Source organism: Geotrypetes seraphini, chromosome 4 (genome assembly GCF_902459505.1).
Source record: "Geotrypetes seraphini chromosome 4, aGeoSer1.1, whole genome shotgun sequence".
NCBI classification, from domain to species: Eukaryota; Metazoa; Chordata; class Amphibia; order Gymnophiona; family Dermophiidae; genus Geotrypetes; species Geotrypetes seraphini.
In genome coordinates this window covers 222232440-222249129 of record NC_047087.1, presented here as the reverse complement: position 1 = coordinate 222249129, position 16690 = coordinate 222232440, and the positions used below count along the sequence as shown (strand labels likewise).

Below are 16690 nucleotides of genomic sequence, written 5' to 3'. Positions count from 1 at the left end.
AATGTTAGGATGGATTGCTCATCTGTGCAGCCTCCATATTCAAGGAATATTGTCTTACCATGAGAAAACCCTCTAGAACTGCGAGCAATAGGCAATGCTCTCAAAACATCCCAGGACCATCTCCTCCAACAGGTAGTCTTTGTCCTTACAGACAATCAAGTTGCTATGTTCTATCTGAACAAACAAGGAGGAATGGAATCTCATCCCCTTTACATGGAAGCAATCAAGATTTAGAGTTGGGCAACTGCTCATAGCATACTTTTCAGAGCTCTTGGCAGACAATTTGAGCAGACTCCAACCTTACAAATGGTCTGTCAGCACAACTATCTTACATCAGATTTTCTCCAAATACCAGATGTGGATCTCTTTGCTTCCCCCCATAACAACAAACTTCCAAAACTCTGCTCTAAATGCTATACCCACAATCACATTGTCGGACACCTTCCTCATTCATTGAGGGGACAGATTTCTCTATGCATTTCCTGTGATACCTCTCATCGGGAAAAATTCTACTCAAACTTTGCCAAGTTTGAGGCACCATGATATTCATAGCACTACTTTCAACCATTCCCAACACTACTAATTCAGAATGAGGGTCCCTCCTTCTCCCCAACACCCAATCATTAATACTAACAGCATAGTTTCTTTCACCCAAAAAGTAAATGCTTTCTCCCTCATGGCTGCAGTATCTGTATCATTGAAGCATATAAAAGACCTTCCAATCAGCACTGTTACAACTTCAGATGGGTAAGATTTTCTTCGTGGTGTGCATTGCATTCTCTAGAACCCGTCACATGTCCACTTCAATCCAAACTAGACTGTTTTCTCTGCCTCTCTAACTCTGGTCTAAAAAGCAATTTGGTTTGAGTGCATCTCAGTGCTTTCAATGCATTTCAATCTCCCTTGGACAAAAAACCTCTGTCTGTACATCCCTTGGTACCCACCTATTAAGCTTCCACCTCTTACATGGGATCTTAACATAGTACTATCTGCTTATGAAATCTCCCTTTGAGCTGCTTCTATCTTACTCTCTCAAATTTCTCATTTGGAAAGTCATTTTCTCTCATTGCCTTTACCTCTGCACACCATGTGAATGAGCTTCAAGCTCTAGTGTCAGATCCTCCCTTCACTAGATTCTACCATGACAGAGTAGTGCTTCAAATTCATCCAAAATTCCTACCCAAAGTTGTCTCAGAATTCCGCCATAACCAATCCATAGTTCTACTTGTTTTCTTTCCAAAGCCACATTCCCATCCTGGGGAAGCAGCTCTTCACACCTTGGACTGCAAGCGTACTCTGTCATACTACCTGGAATAAACCTCATAAAGGATACTCCCAACTCTTTGTGGGTTTTGACCATGACAGACTTGGAGTCCCTCTTACCAAGAGAACCATCTACACTTGGCTAGTGGACTTTATCTTCTTCACATATTCTCAGGTTGGGCTGATGCTACAGGGCCAAGTAACAGCCCACAATGTTCAAACTATGACTGCCTCAATAGCTCACTTCCACTTTGCTTCTGTTGAGGACATCTGCAAGTCCTCAGTCTATACATTTTCACTACTGTTTGGAACAAAACTCCAGAAGAGTCAGTTTGGACAAGCAGTTCTGGAGAATTTTATTTACTTCTAAGCGCTTCCTTCTGACCCTTATGGGTTTTTCCAGGCTCATGTTTATATGTCCATTATCCTTGGCTAGAGTCATGATCCTGGCAGGTTGGGAATCCTACATATGAGAATATTAAACCTTCTTGTCCTCGGAGAAAACAAAGATACTTACTTGTAGCAGATGTTCTTCGAGGACAGCAGACACGTATTCTCACAAACCCGTCCACTTCCCCTAGTTGGCTTCTTAGTTTTGTTACTGAACTGATGGTTCCTCGAGCCAACGTCAGGCAGGAAGGCACCAGCATGTGTGCAGTATGGGCACTGCCTTAACATTTAAAGTGGCAGTACACTTGGTAATGTCCGTAACAGGTTCCATGGATGACATCACTCTTATATGAAAATACATGCCTGCTATTCTTGGAGAACACTTGCTATAGGTAATTTATCTTTATATAAAGCATCGATTCTCTCCTCAAATAAGAATGTAAATTGGTGTATGCACTATACCTAATGGTCCCAGTGGAAATAAATGTAACTGAAGATACATTAAAAAAACAAAATAGAATATTGGGTGAACAAAGGATCATTACTAGCTTGTCTATGAGAAATATCAAGATAGATTTATGTTTATGTAAAAGCTTCATTCTTCCCTAAAGTAATCCCAACTAAACAACCACAACCAGACATAGGAGAACCCACACTCCATTCACACACCCTCCATTCAGAAACATCAAATGAAAAAAAGAAGTACAATGGCCTCCTGGCCACTCAAGCAGCAAAACTAGACTACCAGTTCTCCAATTTACTGATCACGACCCCAGACTACAAAACCTTCAGAAAAGAAATAAAAACCCTGCTATTCAAGAAATCCTTAAAGACAAACTAACACAGCAAGAATCATCTCAATCTCCAATAGCAACCCGCTCCATTCCATAATGCCACGGGAAATGTCCAGATAACTCCTTATGTAATCTGTAATGGTGGAATAGAAATCACTAATGTAATGTAATGTAAATACTTCATTATATGTAACTAATCTTAACCACTGAGACTTTAAACTGTAAGTAAATAATGTTCACTCCACTGCTGACAATTTAACCTAATTGTTCAAGGATAGTTTAGACTTCCTTCTGTATTAATTGGAAAGCTTCCCAGAATACTGTTAAGCCCCGAAATATTGTAATTGAATAGAAATGGCGTAGATATAAAGCAATCACTGTACTTCATCACCCCCTTTCCCTACCATTTATAATTTGGACAAGTTCAGGGTGGTACAGTTATTTTAATAAAAGTCAGTTGTTGTAATAACTTACTTCAGCCAATAATAAATTTGTATTAGAGAGCTGCTTACATAATTGCTAACTTTCAGTTAATCCCCTATGATGATAACAGTAGCAGATCTAATAAAAGGTATACTTTGGATTAAACTGGGTAATTTCTCAGAGTCATAATTTCAACAAGCGTTGATTAGACTAATTGATTAGGGTAAGGTTATTGGGGAAATATATGCTTTTGTGTTTTATTAAATTATTAGGTAGGTAGGTGGGTGGGAGAAAATGGTTGGTTATTTGTATTTGAAAGTTAAATGTGCTTATATTGACTTATTATATATGATATATTTATGTATTGCACTATTGAAGATTGAAACATCAATAAAGATTTAAAGAAAAAACACAAAAAAGAAACCAAGCGTTTCCCCAGTTTGGTCTCAGTTAAAGCATAGTGGGAACAGAACTACCTAGGGCTGACTTCATATTTGACTGTTGTTGGAGATTTTGTTTTCTTATTCTATTTTGTACTTTGGATTTTTCAGCACTGCTTTCATCGTGGTGTGAAGAGTTGGGCCGACTCCTCCTGCTTCGTCACCAGAAGAGTCGTCAGAACGATCCTCCTGGGAAGCTCCCTATGCAGCCTCCCATGAGCTCCATGAAGCCTTCGCTTTCTCATGGGTTAGTATTCTATATATCTAGCTCTTAGAGACACTACTTGTACAGCCTTAGATAGGAGCTACTAATCTTCTTGCGAAGCAGGCAGGTTTCACATTCCAGACACACATTATAGCACAGAAGGGCCGTAGAATGTTTGAGAAGATGCAGAAAGTTTGTCTTTCAAGCCAAAAATCATGTAATCAAAGCATAAAAAGTAGAATTTAAAGAAATAAAAGCTTTGTTCAACAGTTTTCCATAGTAATAAGCTTTTGTATTGATGGGATGCTTCATTTTTTTTCTTCTAAGCTATAGGGTATACAACATTTTAAAGGGCAAAGCTTATCTTTGCAATGCAAGGAGAATGGGTTCATTATTTCTTGTTGTTTCCAGTCTCAACATGGTGGACGGATTAGTATAACCTATTTGTAGAAATGCTGTGCCATCCACCTTATAACTAGGGGCCTGAAATTCAGCCAGCTCAGATCAGCGTTTTGCTGACCTCTACTGGCATTAAACCTGGAAATTCAAAGCTAGGCCATGTCCAGGCACAAGCATGGAATTTCTAGGTGTGCGGAGTCGGCTAATGCATAGCCAGTTAAGAGTGATATTCAGCACTTAACTAGCTATGGGGCACTACATAAAGATGGGATTGACTTTTATATAGTCTATTTATGCGGTTACCTTGGCTGGTTAAGTACTGAATATCATCCAAGTGCCAACTCCACCCCAGAATGCTCTCAAAATAGCCGGTTTTTTGTTCAATGCTAACTGATTATTTTCAGCTTCACTAACAGTTAAGTGCCACTGAAAATTAGCAGTTAAGCCCAAATTCTGTAACCGGCGCCTCCACATAATTTGGAGGCGCCCAACTAGATAGGCGTTGTCTAAATTGATTAACAAGCTCAAATATGCTTTTTAATCAGCAATAATTGAAACTTAGGCAACTATCAAGAAAAAGCGATTCTGCAATAAGGCGCTTCTAAAAATGTAGGCGGCCTTCAAAAAAAATAGGCGCTATGCACGTTAGACGTGGGCGTGGCTACGTGTTAGCTGCCTTATTGCAGAATTTCTGCTCTTAAGCGTGCTTAAGCGCTCAGTTAGAGGTCTAACTTTTAGTTGTGCCTAGAACTGGCCTATTTATTGGTGCCGCTCAGCATGATTCATTAAACAGCACCCAATTTTACTTGAATTGCGCTGAACAGTGCCAATTTCAGGGCCTAGCTTTTGGCCGCTTCTTATAGAATTTGCCCTTTAGTTCTGGACAACACTGTATTGTTCAAACAAGGATTGCTGCTTTTGTTAGAACTGTCTTTTTAAAGATATGTTTGGTGATGAAATTCAAAAGTGTTATTGTTGTGGATAATTTTGGTTTAGTGATACAGGGTTACATTAACGCTGCATTTGGACTACTTCAGTGCTCTCTTCTGTGGTCTCCCATGGACGTCTTTAAGGGCACTGTATCCAGACCAAAATTATGTGACTTGAGTAATTGGAGGATTGAAAAGGATGGAGCATATTACTCCACAACTTATTGGTCTTCATTGACTTCCTATAATTTACAATCAAAATGCTATAGTTGATTTTCAAAGCTTTACATAATGAGGCACCAACAAAGTCTGAAAATTTATTGTCCGTCTAGAAATTTTAAGATCATAGGGAAAAGGTGTCTTTTAGATGTTTTCTCGTTTCACCAGTCCTTTTGGAAGAAGATCTTTTGTGAATGTCTTTTAGAGTGAGACCAACAATGTGGAATTATCTCCCTCTGGAATTATGCCTGGTGACTTTTTTATTCATGTTTAAGAGGCAGCTAAAAACATACTTGTTTTGAGAAACATTTTCTGAAGAAATTATTTGAAGGAAGTGGGCAGATAAATGCATGATTTTTTTTTAGGATGTAATCATTTTGTATTTTATGTTGTGCCTTTTTTGTGGGTTTTTTTTTTACTTATTGTATGTAGGTCAGATAATGCAGGATATATATTTGATAAATAAAGAACCATTTCTGGCCAGTTAAATTGCAGATATCCTCCCTGCCCAACAAGAGCAGCCAGCAGGAGGGGAAATCTGGACATCTGGTAACCCTATAAAAAGGCTTCTCTGCTCTGCACGAAGCTACTTTATAGAATACTAGTTTAGCGCAGATCTCATGCCTGATTTTGGATGCTGCTGAAACCCTGTGTAAATGCTGCCATTGCTAGTTGGGTGCATAAATGACCCTATTTTATAACCTCACACCTAATTTCTGAGAACTCCCCTGAAAATACTATTCATGCCCTTCCCATTGCATTGCCATGCTTTCACAAATTTTATTTATTTTATTTGCACACTTTCTGTGCAAGCCAGAACTGAGCGGTTTACAATTTAAATTTACAGTCAAAGAAAAGAATTTCATTATGTACAGTACTCCCCCGAAATTCGCGGGGGTTCTTTTCCAGGAACCCCCGCGAATTTCAAAAAACCACGAATGCGGTTTTTCGCCTGTCAAAAGGCAGGAGAGGGCAGCTGGAGCGCCAGCGGGTGAAGAAAATCACTCGTGGTCTACACCGATCGCCTCTTCCTGGTGGATGCCTGGAATGCGCTCCCGAGAGAGGTGGTGGAGAAGAAAACGGTGACTGAGTTCAAAGAAGCGTGGGATGAACACAGAGGATCTAGAATCAGAAAATAATATTAAATATTGAACTAAGGCCAGTACTGAGCAGGCTTGCACAGTCTGTGTGTGTCTATATATGGCTGTTTGGGGGAGGATGGGCTGGGGAGGGCTTCAGTGGCTGGGAGAGTGTAGATGGGCTGGAGTAGGTTTTGACGGAGATTTTGGCAGTTGGAACCCAAGCACAGTACCGGGTAGAGCTTTGGATTCTTGCGCAGAAATAGCTAAGAAGAAAAAGTTTAAAAAATTTAAATTGAATCAGGTTGGGCAGACTGGATGGACCATTCGGGTCTTTATCTGCCATCATCTACTATGTTACTATGTAAAGTCGGGCTACACCAATCAGGAGCTGCTTTGACACGCAGCTCCTGATTGGTGAAGCCAGACTTTACTACAGGAAGAGGTGGTGGGAGCAGACCGCGAATGAGCGAGTCCACAATTCACGAACTGTGAACTCGCGGGGGAACACTGTATATAGGGTAAAGAATAACAACTAAAGCAGGATAGCCCAACTGTACCATTACCCACTAGCCAGAAGGAAATGCTTGGGCAAATAGCCAAGTCTTGAGTGCAATTTTGAATTCCTTAACAGAGGGGATGCTATGGATAGAGAGAGGGTGAGAGTTGCAAGTGAACAGACTTGTGAAATGAAATGCTTGAAGACGTGTGTACTCAAGTTGCGCCTGTCATGGTCCCGGTAAAGCCAAATGAAAATTGTTCAGAGAATGTAAAAGACGAGCGGAGCTATAAGGAATGATCAGGTGTGCAAGATGATCTGGGGCCCCAAATCGATAAGCCCTAAAAGTTAAGAGAAGATTCTCTGTTTAACTGGAAGCCAATGCTGAGATTTTGACACTCTGTCATACTCGCCTGCTTTGCAAAGATGGCTATGTTCATCATACCAGATGCGTGAGCCGTGATACCAGATGCGTGAGCCGTGGTGTCACAGAGTTGTGTTCCCACTGTGGCAGTGGTGCACACAAGTAGCCAGAACAATACTGTATGTCCCTCTTTTTCTTCATTTCTCCCACAAATGCACCCTGGCTCTTCTCGTTCCAAGCCAGCTGCATCTGAGAACCAGATCCCCTCCCCCCAATTGACCTGGGAAGGGGAAGGAGGGACAAAATTTGCCCACGGTCCCTGTTCTTCACTGTCTCCCGTCCTCCCAGTAATCAATAGCATTAACTGTTTCCCGCCTAAATCAGCTCCCAGAACAGCCCCACCCATTAAAATCCCCTTATCTAATAGTCATATGCCTGACAAAAAATTCCAAGCATTCCACAGCCAAACCTAGCCTTTCAATCAATGCCTTCCCATACAAGCTACCCCTTCCTACCCCACCCACCTCATATTACTTCGCACTCATCCTCCCTCAATCCATTTACCCTGTTCCCACAAAATTATTATAGCATAGTGCTCAGAGTTAGTGAACTTAGCCATGTGAGGTGCTTTGAATCCACCAAGCAACATATTAATGGTTCTTGAGTTTGTAGTTTTGTCAGGATCTTTTGTTTTGTTTTGACTGCAGCTTTTTATGCCATTCTCTCCCCTCTTGAACCTACTGGCCTGCTCTGCCTAATAGATAAACTGGCCCTGGTGAAATGAAGAAGTAATCGTAAAAAAAACCCCCAACAAACAAACAGCTATAGATGGTTAATCATGTTAACTAATAGGATTAACATGTAAACTTTCTGCACAATTGAAAATTTTAATCACAATTCATCTACAGCCAAGGCAACCTCTCTACCTATGACCTCCATCCCTTCCTCTCCAGACATTTTCTAAACTTGTCTAAGTCACAAGTAGCATCTGCAAAGCAAACAGGCTTCCTTTGCCAGCCCCGAAAGCCTTCCTACATCTGCCGCCTCTGATGCAACTTCCTCTTTCCAAGAGACCAGGACTCAGCAGTAGGAAGGCTCTCAGGGCCAGCAGAGGAAGCTTTCTTGCTTTGCAGATGCTGCTTGTGATCCATGCAAGTTTAGAAAAGAGCCATAAGGAGAGCAGGGAAGTTAGCTGAATATTAATTTTATTAATCATGAGTTTAGTCGTGATAAAAACATTTTAATTATCTAACAGCCCGAAAAAGAAAACTTGAAGTAGTCAACTTCTTGGTAGCTAATATTCAGTGCGAGAATGGGATAGGGTCACGATCTGGGTTGTAGAAATCAAAGAGAGTAGTACATGTGGAGGACGGAAAAAGATTTCAAGGATTAAAAACAACATGACACAGCATTGACCAGAGACAGGAGAATACTAAGGTGCCCAAGAAGAAATATATGCAGTAAGTATATAGACAAATGATTGTTGTTGAGATCTCATGTGGAACATTATCTCCAAGTCTGGTGCCTATACCCTAAAAGGATGTAGCAAAGGTAAAGGCAGTCCTGTGAACAGCTAGCGGAATAAAGCAGAATCTGTCCTGCATGCAGTAAGGTGGTGGGGGAAGTGGTCCACCCTGGGCACCATCTTGATAGGGGCATGGCACCTGTCCTCCTCTCCGTCTCCCTCTGCATTTTCCCCACCCCTTCACTGCCGTGCACACCGCTGCCCTTCCCCATACCTCTGTAACGTTTCTAGCGGCAAGCAGCAAACCGTAACCTACTGTTGCACCTTCTGATGTCACTTCCTGTACCCATACCTAGGAAGTGACGTTAGAGGGAGAGCCCACGCAGGCGTGACAGCAGGTTGGGGGTTGCTGCTCGCACTAGGAACGTTGCAGAGGTACGGACGACAGTGGAGAGACAGGGTAGGAGCATGTGGGGGTGCATGGGTGGAGAAGAGGGCGCTACCGCCCCAGGTGCCTCTCACCCTTGCTAAGCCACTGCCTGCATGCCCTATGAAATAATGCTTGAGAAGAGAAAAGGGGAGGACTTTTGATAGAGACATTTAAATTCCTCAATGAAGGTAGATTCACTGAACAAGGTTGACCCAGTCCTGGGTTTACCCTACTGCATATGGTCTTGATTTTCATAGGGATGCATTGGAGAAATCAGAACTATAAGTTCCTGCATGCGATAGGATGAACTCAGGAACAAATCAACCCTGTTGAGCAAATCTGGATCTAATTGGCAACACTACTGAGCTAAAAATAAAATAGAAAAGGGAAAACAGCTTTTTCAGTCGAAAAGACTTGCACTAGCATCAGCAAAATTTTGACAGAAAGGGTGGTAGATGCATTGAATAGCTTCCAGTGGAGGTGGCAAAAGCAAAAAGAGCTGCAGAATTCAAGGAAGGCAAAGATAAGCACAAAGTATTTTTAGTTACAAAGAAGTAGGTGTATTTTTTTTCTCTGTATCTCTTGTTTGAACCTTGTAAAAGGCAAATTATACATGTTTAATAAATGGAGCTGAAGGTTCAGAGATCAATTGGAGACTGTAGCACTGTAATAGGAAATAAATTTATAGACCATGTAGGCCTTAAGGCCTTTATACACTGTTATATTCAGTTTAAAATAGAAAAAAAAAAGTTGAAATGCAATGCATAGATAAATAGGAGTTAAAATAGGCAGGCTTTATCTTTTCTAAGTTTCAAATTCATGTTTTCCATTCTTCTAGTACCTTTGAAAGGTTTAGCTGTGATCTGAATTATATTCTTTAACAAGCTAAAGTATATGTGGCCCATAAAAAATCAGTACATAGAGCGTATCTCACCATGGGTACACCTGGAAGAATGAAGTTCTCCTAAAGATTCTCTAGCTGGAACAAAGGATCACCAAAATTCTATGAAAAATTACCTCTTGTCATCTGAGCAAAACCCTTTTTGCAGTACCTTATGATTGTTTTGTTGCTTCACAGTCTCTGTTGTGAACTTTTTTTTGATAGTTCATTATCCCACACAGCAAAAGCGCCGAGGCTCTTTAAATCCCTGTGGACTTCAAGGCAGTTACTACAGCAGCACACGCTATCGGGCTTTGTAAAAGAGGGGATTTATATGTTATATGTACTCTGCTGAGGATAGTAGATTGGGCAGGTAATAACTGGTGTAAATAAATAAAAATAAATTATATTGTCTAAACAAATTCTGTGAGTACAATAGCCACACACTGTTCCAAACACACACAAAATGTAAATTGTCTTTACGTGTATTGAAATTTTTCTCCCTATCCAGCTCTATGACCCTTATAAGATCTAATTGAAAAACAGTTTCACCATGTAAGTTAATCTGGTTGCACGTATGATGGGAGGCATCAGGAACAGCTGGATGGTGGAAGGAGAAAACCAGGAAGAGTAACTTATCTTGTAGTTTTGCTGAATTTCTGCTTAACTATTTAAATGTCTTAAAGATGACCCATGGAGAGATGATTTTGTATGTATGCAGTTAATATACAATTATTAATTGTGAATGCATGTATGTTTATATATATTTACATATATATATAAATATATACTTTGGGTGCATGCACTAGTGGCCAGAATTGTGGAAAGATCTAGCATTTTAGGCATTATGCTTTAAAAAGAAGACATGGCTATAATATCATAATTGTATTTAATGCGTAAATTTTCGACTAATAACCCAAACTCCATAATCACTTAACAAGACCAGTATAATATTTGGCACAATTCACAAAAATAATGCTGTTCATAAGTTGCCCAAGCTAATAATGATAATTTGTCCAGTTATCTGATGACTTCACATCAGTCTCACAAGTAGCTCATTTGATATCCCTTGATTACTGCCTCATATCTTCTTGGCATGCTGTCCACAAGTCTTTGGAGATCAATAGGTGTTATGTGGAACCAGGGGTTGATTATTGCTGCACAAGCCTTTCAGTTCTAAGCGGTTTGCAGAGTAAAACAAAAGAACAAATACAACATACTAACATTTGGTAATTAGGATTTAAAGAATAATAGCAGAGGAAGACTGAGGGTGAAATAGTGAAAAGGAGATCGCTCAGTAATGAGAGTGTAGTTATTTAAACTAACCCCCCTCTTTTACAACACTGCGATAGCAGTTTCTAGCGTGGGAAGCCGTGCTGAATGTCCCGCGCTGATCACGACACTCATTTCAATGTATTTATTGCACAATTTTAGTATTTTTATTGTATAATTTTAGTACTATTTAGAGTACTGTATTTTTAATCATTGTTTGTATAAAGTTATTAACGTATGTAAACCACCTAGAACTTTGCGGTAGGGCGGTGTATAAATAAATTATTATTATTATTGAGTTCCTATGAGCGTTGGGAGCAGCGTGGGCCATTCAGCGTTTCGTAAAAGAGGGGGTAAGTCATCCTATTTGAGAAGAGGAGTGTTTTTAAAAGCTTTCTAAAATGCATGTAGGAAGATGAAGTTCAGATTAAAAGACTCCACTCCGGATCCTTAGAAGCTGCCTGGTAGGCTAAGAGTCTAGAGATGAATATCTTGTGGGTGCAACTGAGGGGAAGGTGAAAAGAGACTGAAGTCTGGTAGTATGTCCAGGTCTAAAGAAAGAGAATTGATTGTCTCTTCTATAAAGAACTAAATAGACTCCTGCCCTCCAACCTTACTAATCTAGTTTGAATAGTACTCAATTCTTCATTTTCAGCCCGTGAAGCATGTGACAATAAGGTGTTTTATGTTTCAATTTCTTCAAGTTGAATATTAGCTTGACAGCAGTGTTTTGGATAATGCTTAGTTTCTGGAGGTGTTTACGAAATCCTACCATGTAAATGATTTTACAGTAATCTAAAATACTTAATACTAAGCAATGAGGGAAATGGTAAGGAAGAAACTTAGGAACATTTCCAAAAAATGGCAAACGGTAGAACATGCCTGGTCTTTTCTCAAGAACATGGTGAGCAAGGCGCAAAATCTGTATATCCCCAGATTAAGAAAGGGGTGCAAAAAGAGTCGAACAAAAGACCCGGCGTGGATAACTAAAATAGTGAAGGAAGCGATAGGCAATAAGAAAAATTCATTCAGGAAATGGAAAAAGGACAAAACTGAGGGGAACTGGAAAGAGCACAGGAAGTATCAAAAAGAATGTCACCGAGTGGTTCGAAAAGCTAAAAGAGAGTATGAAGAGAGGCTAGCCAGGGAAGCACGAAATTTCAAACCGTTCTTTAGATATGTTAAAGGGAAGAAACCGGCTAGGGAGGAGGTGGGACCGCTGGACAACGGAGACAGGAAGGGAGTGGTGAAGGAGGAGAAAGAAGTGGCAGGAAGACTTAACATGTTCTTTTCGTCTGTATTTACAAACAAAGACACATCCAACATACCGGAACCTGAGCAATTCTTCAATGGAAATCAAGCAGAAAAATTAACATCCATGGAAGTGAGCCTTGAAGATGTACGCAGGCAGATAGAAAAACTAAAAACTGACAAATCCCCGGGTCCGGACAGAATCCATCCAAGGGTTCTGAAGGAATTAAAGGAGGAGATAGCGGAACTATTGCAGCAAATTTGCAATCTATCCCTTAAAACAGGCATGATTCCAGAGGACTGGAAGATGGCCAACGTTACGCCCATCTTTAAAAAGGGATCAAGAGGTGACCTGGGAAACTACAGACCGGTGAGTCTGACCTCGGTTCCGGGGAAAATGGCGGAAGCACTGATAAAAGAAAACATCGATGAACATTTTAAAAGAAATGAACTTCTGATAACCAGCCAACATGGTTTCTGCAAGGGGAGATCGTGCCTAATGAACTTATTGCACTTCTTCGAAGGAATTAACAAACGGATGGACAAAGGAGACCCCATAGACATCATATATCTAGATTTCCAAAAAGCCTTTGACAAGGTGCCCCATGAACGCCTACTCCGGAAACTGAAGAACCATGGGGTGGAAGGAGACGTACATAGATGGATCAGAAACTGGTTGGTGGGTAGGAAACAGAGGGTAGGAGTGAAGGGCCACTATTCAGACTGGAGGAGGGTCACAAGTGGTGTCCTACAGGGCTTGGTGCTCGGGCCGCTGCTATTTAATATATTCATAAATGATCTAGAAACAGGGATGAAGTGTGAGATAATAAAATTTGCGGATGACACCAAACTATTTAGTAGAGATCGGACTAAAGAGGACTGCGAAGAATTGCAAAAGGACTTGAACAAACTAGAGGAATGGGCGACGAGATGGCAGATGAAGCTCAATGTTGAGAAATGTAAAGTATTACATGTGGGAAACAGAAACCTGAGGTACAACTATACGATGGGAGGGATGTTATTAAATGAGAGTACCCAAGAAAGGGACTTGGGGGTAATGGTGGACATGACAATGAAGTCGACAGCACAGTGCGCAGCGGCCGCTAAGAAGCCAAACAGAATGCTAGGCATAATTAAGAAGGGTATTACAACCAGAATGAAAGAAGTTATCCTGCCATTGTATCAGGCGATGGTGCATCCGCATCTGGAGTACTGCATCCAGTATTGGTTGCCGTACCTTAAGAAGGACATGGTGTTACTCGAGAGGGTTCAACTCTGAACCTCTAGGAGAGCGACGCGTCTGATACAGGGAATGGAAAGCCTTTCATACGCTGAGAGATTGGAGAAACTGGGTCTCTTTTCCCTTTAGAAGAGGAGACTTAGAGAGGATATGATAGACTTATAAGATCATGAAGGGCATAGAGAGAGTAGAGAGGGACAGATTCTTCAAATTTTCGAATAATAAAAGAACAAGAGGGCATTCAGAAAAGTTGAAAGGGGACAGATTCAAAATGAATGCTAGGAAGTTCTTCTTTACCCAACGGGTGGTGGACACCTGGAATGCACTTCCAGAGAGTGTAATAGGGCAGAGTACGGTACTGGAGTTCAAGAAAGGATTGGACAATTTCCTGCTGGAAAAGGGGATAGATAGAGGATTACTACACAGGTCCTGGACCTGTTGGGCCGCCGCATGAGCGGACTGCAGTGCACAATGGACCTCAGGTCTGACCCAGCAGAGGCATTGCTTATGTTCTTATGAATGGACTAGGAGGATGAAAGCTTCTTGGGCAAAGTATTTACTTAATGATCTGAGTTCCAAAGGGCACAGAATCCTTTTCAAGTGGCATGGTTGATGTGAACAGACATGGATAATTGTCTATCTAAATGCACTCCCAAGGATTTTGATGGTAGGTCAGATAGGATAGATGGTTCCTCTTAAGGTTATGGAGTGGATCGGAGAGTTGGAGGCTGTAGCTAAAAGGAATTTAGTTTTATCCGTATTTAACTTTAGCTTGAAGTAAGACATCCAGTTTTCCATTGTAGTAAGGATGGTGTCAAGTAGGTGTGATTCAGAGGGTGTCAAACTGGTGATTGGAAGGATGATGGTGATGTCATCAGTATAACTGTAGTGTGAGATGTTGAGATTGCTGAGCTGATCTCCTAAGGATTCAAGATAGACATTGAAGAGTATGGCTGATAGCGGGGAGCCCTGAGGGCTACTACATTCACTATTCCATCAGCTTATGCGTATTGGACAATTGCTTTGCCACTACTGTTCTCTTTCAATTTGGCCCAGAGATTCTCAGTGGCGTTGAGATCTGGGCTGTTTCCTGGCCAGTCCAGCAACTCAGCCTTGTCGTCTGTGAACTAGGTGAAGCATTTCTTGGCTGTGTGGCATGGGGTGCCATCCTGTTGAATAATGAATGGTTGACTGGCACCAAAGTTGTCTCTGGCTAAGGGCAGAAACTTGAGCTGAAGGACCTCCTTTATGTATTTGTCAGCATTTATATTAATAATAATAATAATTTATTTTTATATACCACCTAACCAGCAGTTCATAGCGGTTTACACAATAGGTACTCAGCATACAATATAATAATAACATCATACATAATAAAATTCAAAGTAACTAATACAAGCATTAAAACTAATGAATAAGGAAAACACAATATAAACTAAAATAAGTATAGATTAAAAGATTAAAAGTACATTATAGAATCAACTGGCAAGACACTGAAAAGAAGAGAGAAACAAACGAACGCCATACCCTCCAGTCACAATCTGCAAATATTTTTAGTTAAAGAACAAAAGCAAACCCTCCAAATGTACTACACAGACACAAACTGCAAACACACCATACAAAACCAACATACACTCCACAGACACACCAACACCCACGCACAATCTCACACCCCTCAAGTCGGAACTGCACCGAAGGCCCCAATCGCTAATAAAAGTTATTAAACAAAAAAAAGTACATTATAACTACATGATAATATAAAAATCAATAATGTATATTATATTGTTTAAATAAATGGGTATTAAGATCTTTTCGAAATTGATAGTAACCCTCAATCTACCCACAACATATATGGACATGAAGCCCCATACCATCACACTCAGAGGATGCTTCATGGTGGCAGTAGTACACTCTGGCAAGCAGTCCTCACTCAGTCGCCCACAAACATAGTGGACACTGTCACTGCCAAATATGGAGATTCGGGTCTCATCACTCCACAACACCTTCTTCCACTGCTCTGTGGTCCAGCTGGCATGCTCTTTAACCCAGTTCAAATGTTTACAACGCTGAACTGCATTGAAGAAGGGCTTTTTCCTAAGAATTCTTGCTGGCAGACCTGCTTTCAGCAGTCTCTGGTGAACTGTCTGGCCTGACACCAACACGTCTGTTTCGGCCAGTAACATATTGATGTCAGCAGCAGTTAATTTCTGATTCTGTAGAGCCATTCTCACTATCTTTCTGTCAATCTGAGGTGTTGTATCCTTTTTCCGGCCCCTTCCAGCCTTGTTTTTGATTCTTCTAGTCTCTTCAAAGCGCTTGCAGAGTTTCAGTATCCCAGACAGTGACACACCTTGACAAATTTTGACTGCGGTCTCTCGGTAACTGTAGCCTTCTTTTCTTAAGATTATGGCTGCTGCTCTCTTTTTAGGCAGCCAGTTGAGTCTCTTCTGCAAAATTTAGCATACAGCTGTAATTGTAGTGTATTTAAATAATTAATATTCAGTTAAATCACAATTAATGAAAAATAGCAATTCAAATGGTGTCATATTGCACAACGGGCCTTTAGACAACACCCACAAACTGTGACGACAACATCAGAGCATTAAAAGGAAACATATAAATTATTAGGCACATGGAATCTCTCGGATTGAGAAAGAGATTGAGTTACTGCGGATGGGCTGACTAGATGAGCCATTTGGCCTTTATCTGCAATCATATTTCTATGTTTCTACGGTACTGTATGTGCTCCAAATCTAAGCAACATACAGTATATCAAAAGAAAAATGACTGATTGCTTACGTTTTTTAATGTAAAATCACTAAAAGTCATTCCTAACCACAAATTAAACAAAATTACTAGATAAATATTACCAGTAATGCTTAAACAATCAAAGAGGAGGAGGAGTCGTATAGTGAGAGATTAGAGAAACTGGGCCGCTTCTCCCTTGAAAAGAGGAGACTGGGAGGAGACATGATTTAAACGTTCGAGATAATAAAGGGAATAGACTTAGTAGATAAAGACAGGCTGTTCACCCTTTCTAAGGTAGGGAGAACAAGAGAGTACTCTCTAAAGTTAAAAGGGGATAGATTCCTTACAAACGTAAGGAAGTTCTTCACCCGGAGAGTGGTGGAAAACTGGAACGCTCTTC

General features: G+C 40.6%; 1 protein-coding gene across 12 annotated transcripts in view; it reads left to right on the top strand.

The window, feature by feature from the left end:
* ZMIZ1 (zinc finger MIZ-type containing 1) overlaps nucleotides 1–16690 on the top strand; it is a 1043290-nt gene that overhangs the window by 907406 nt on the left and 119194 nt on the right. For all 12 annotated transcript variants that reach the window (XM_033942175.1, XM_033942176.1, XM_033942168.1 and 9 more), the window contains one exon: nucleotides 3422–3557. In XM_033942175.1, coding sequence (XP_033798066.1) covers nucleotides 3422–3557 — 136 coding nt within the window. The remainder of the gene's footprint in view (nucleotides 1–3421; nucleotides 3558–16690) is intronic.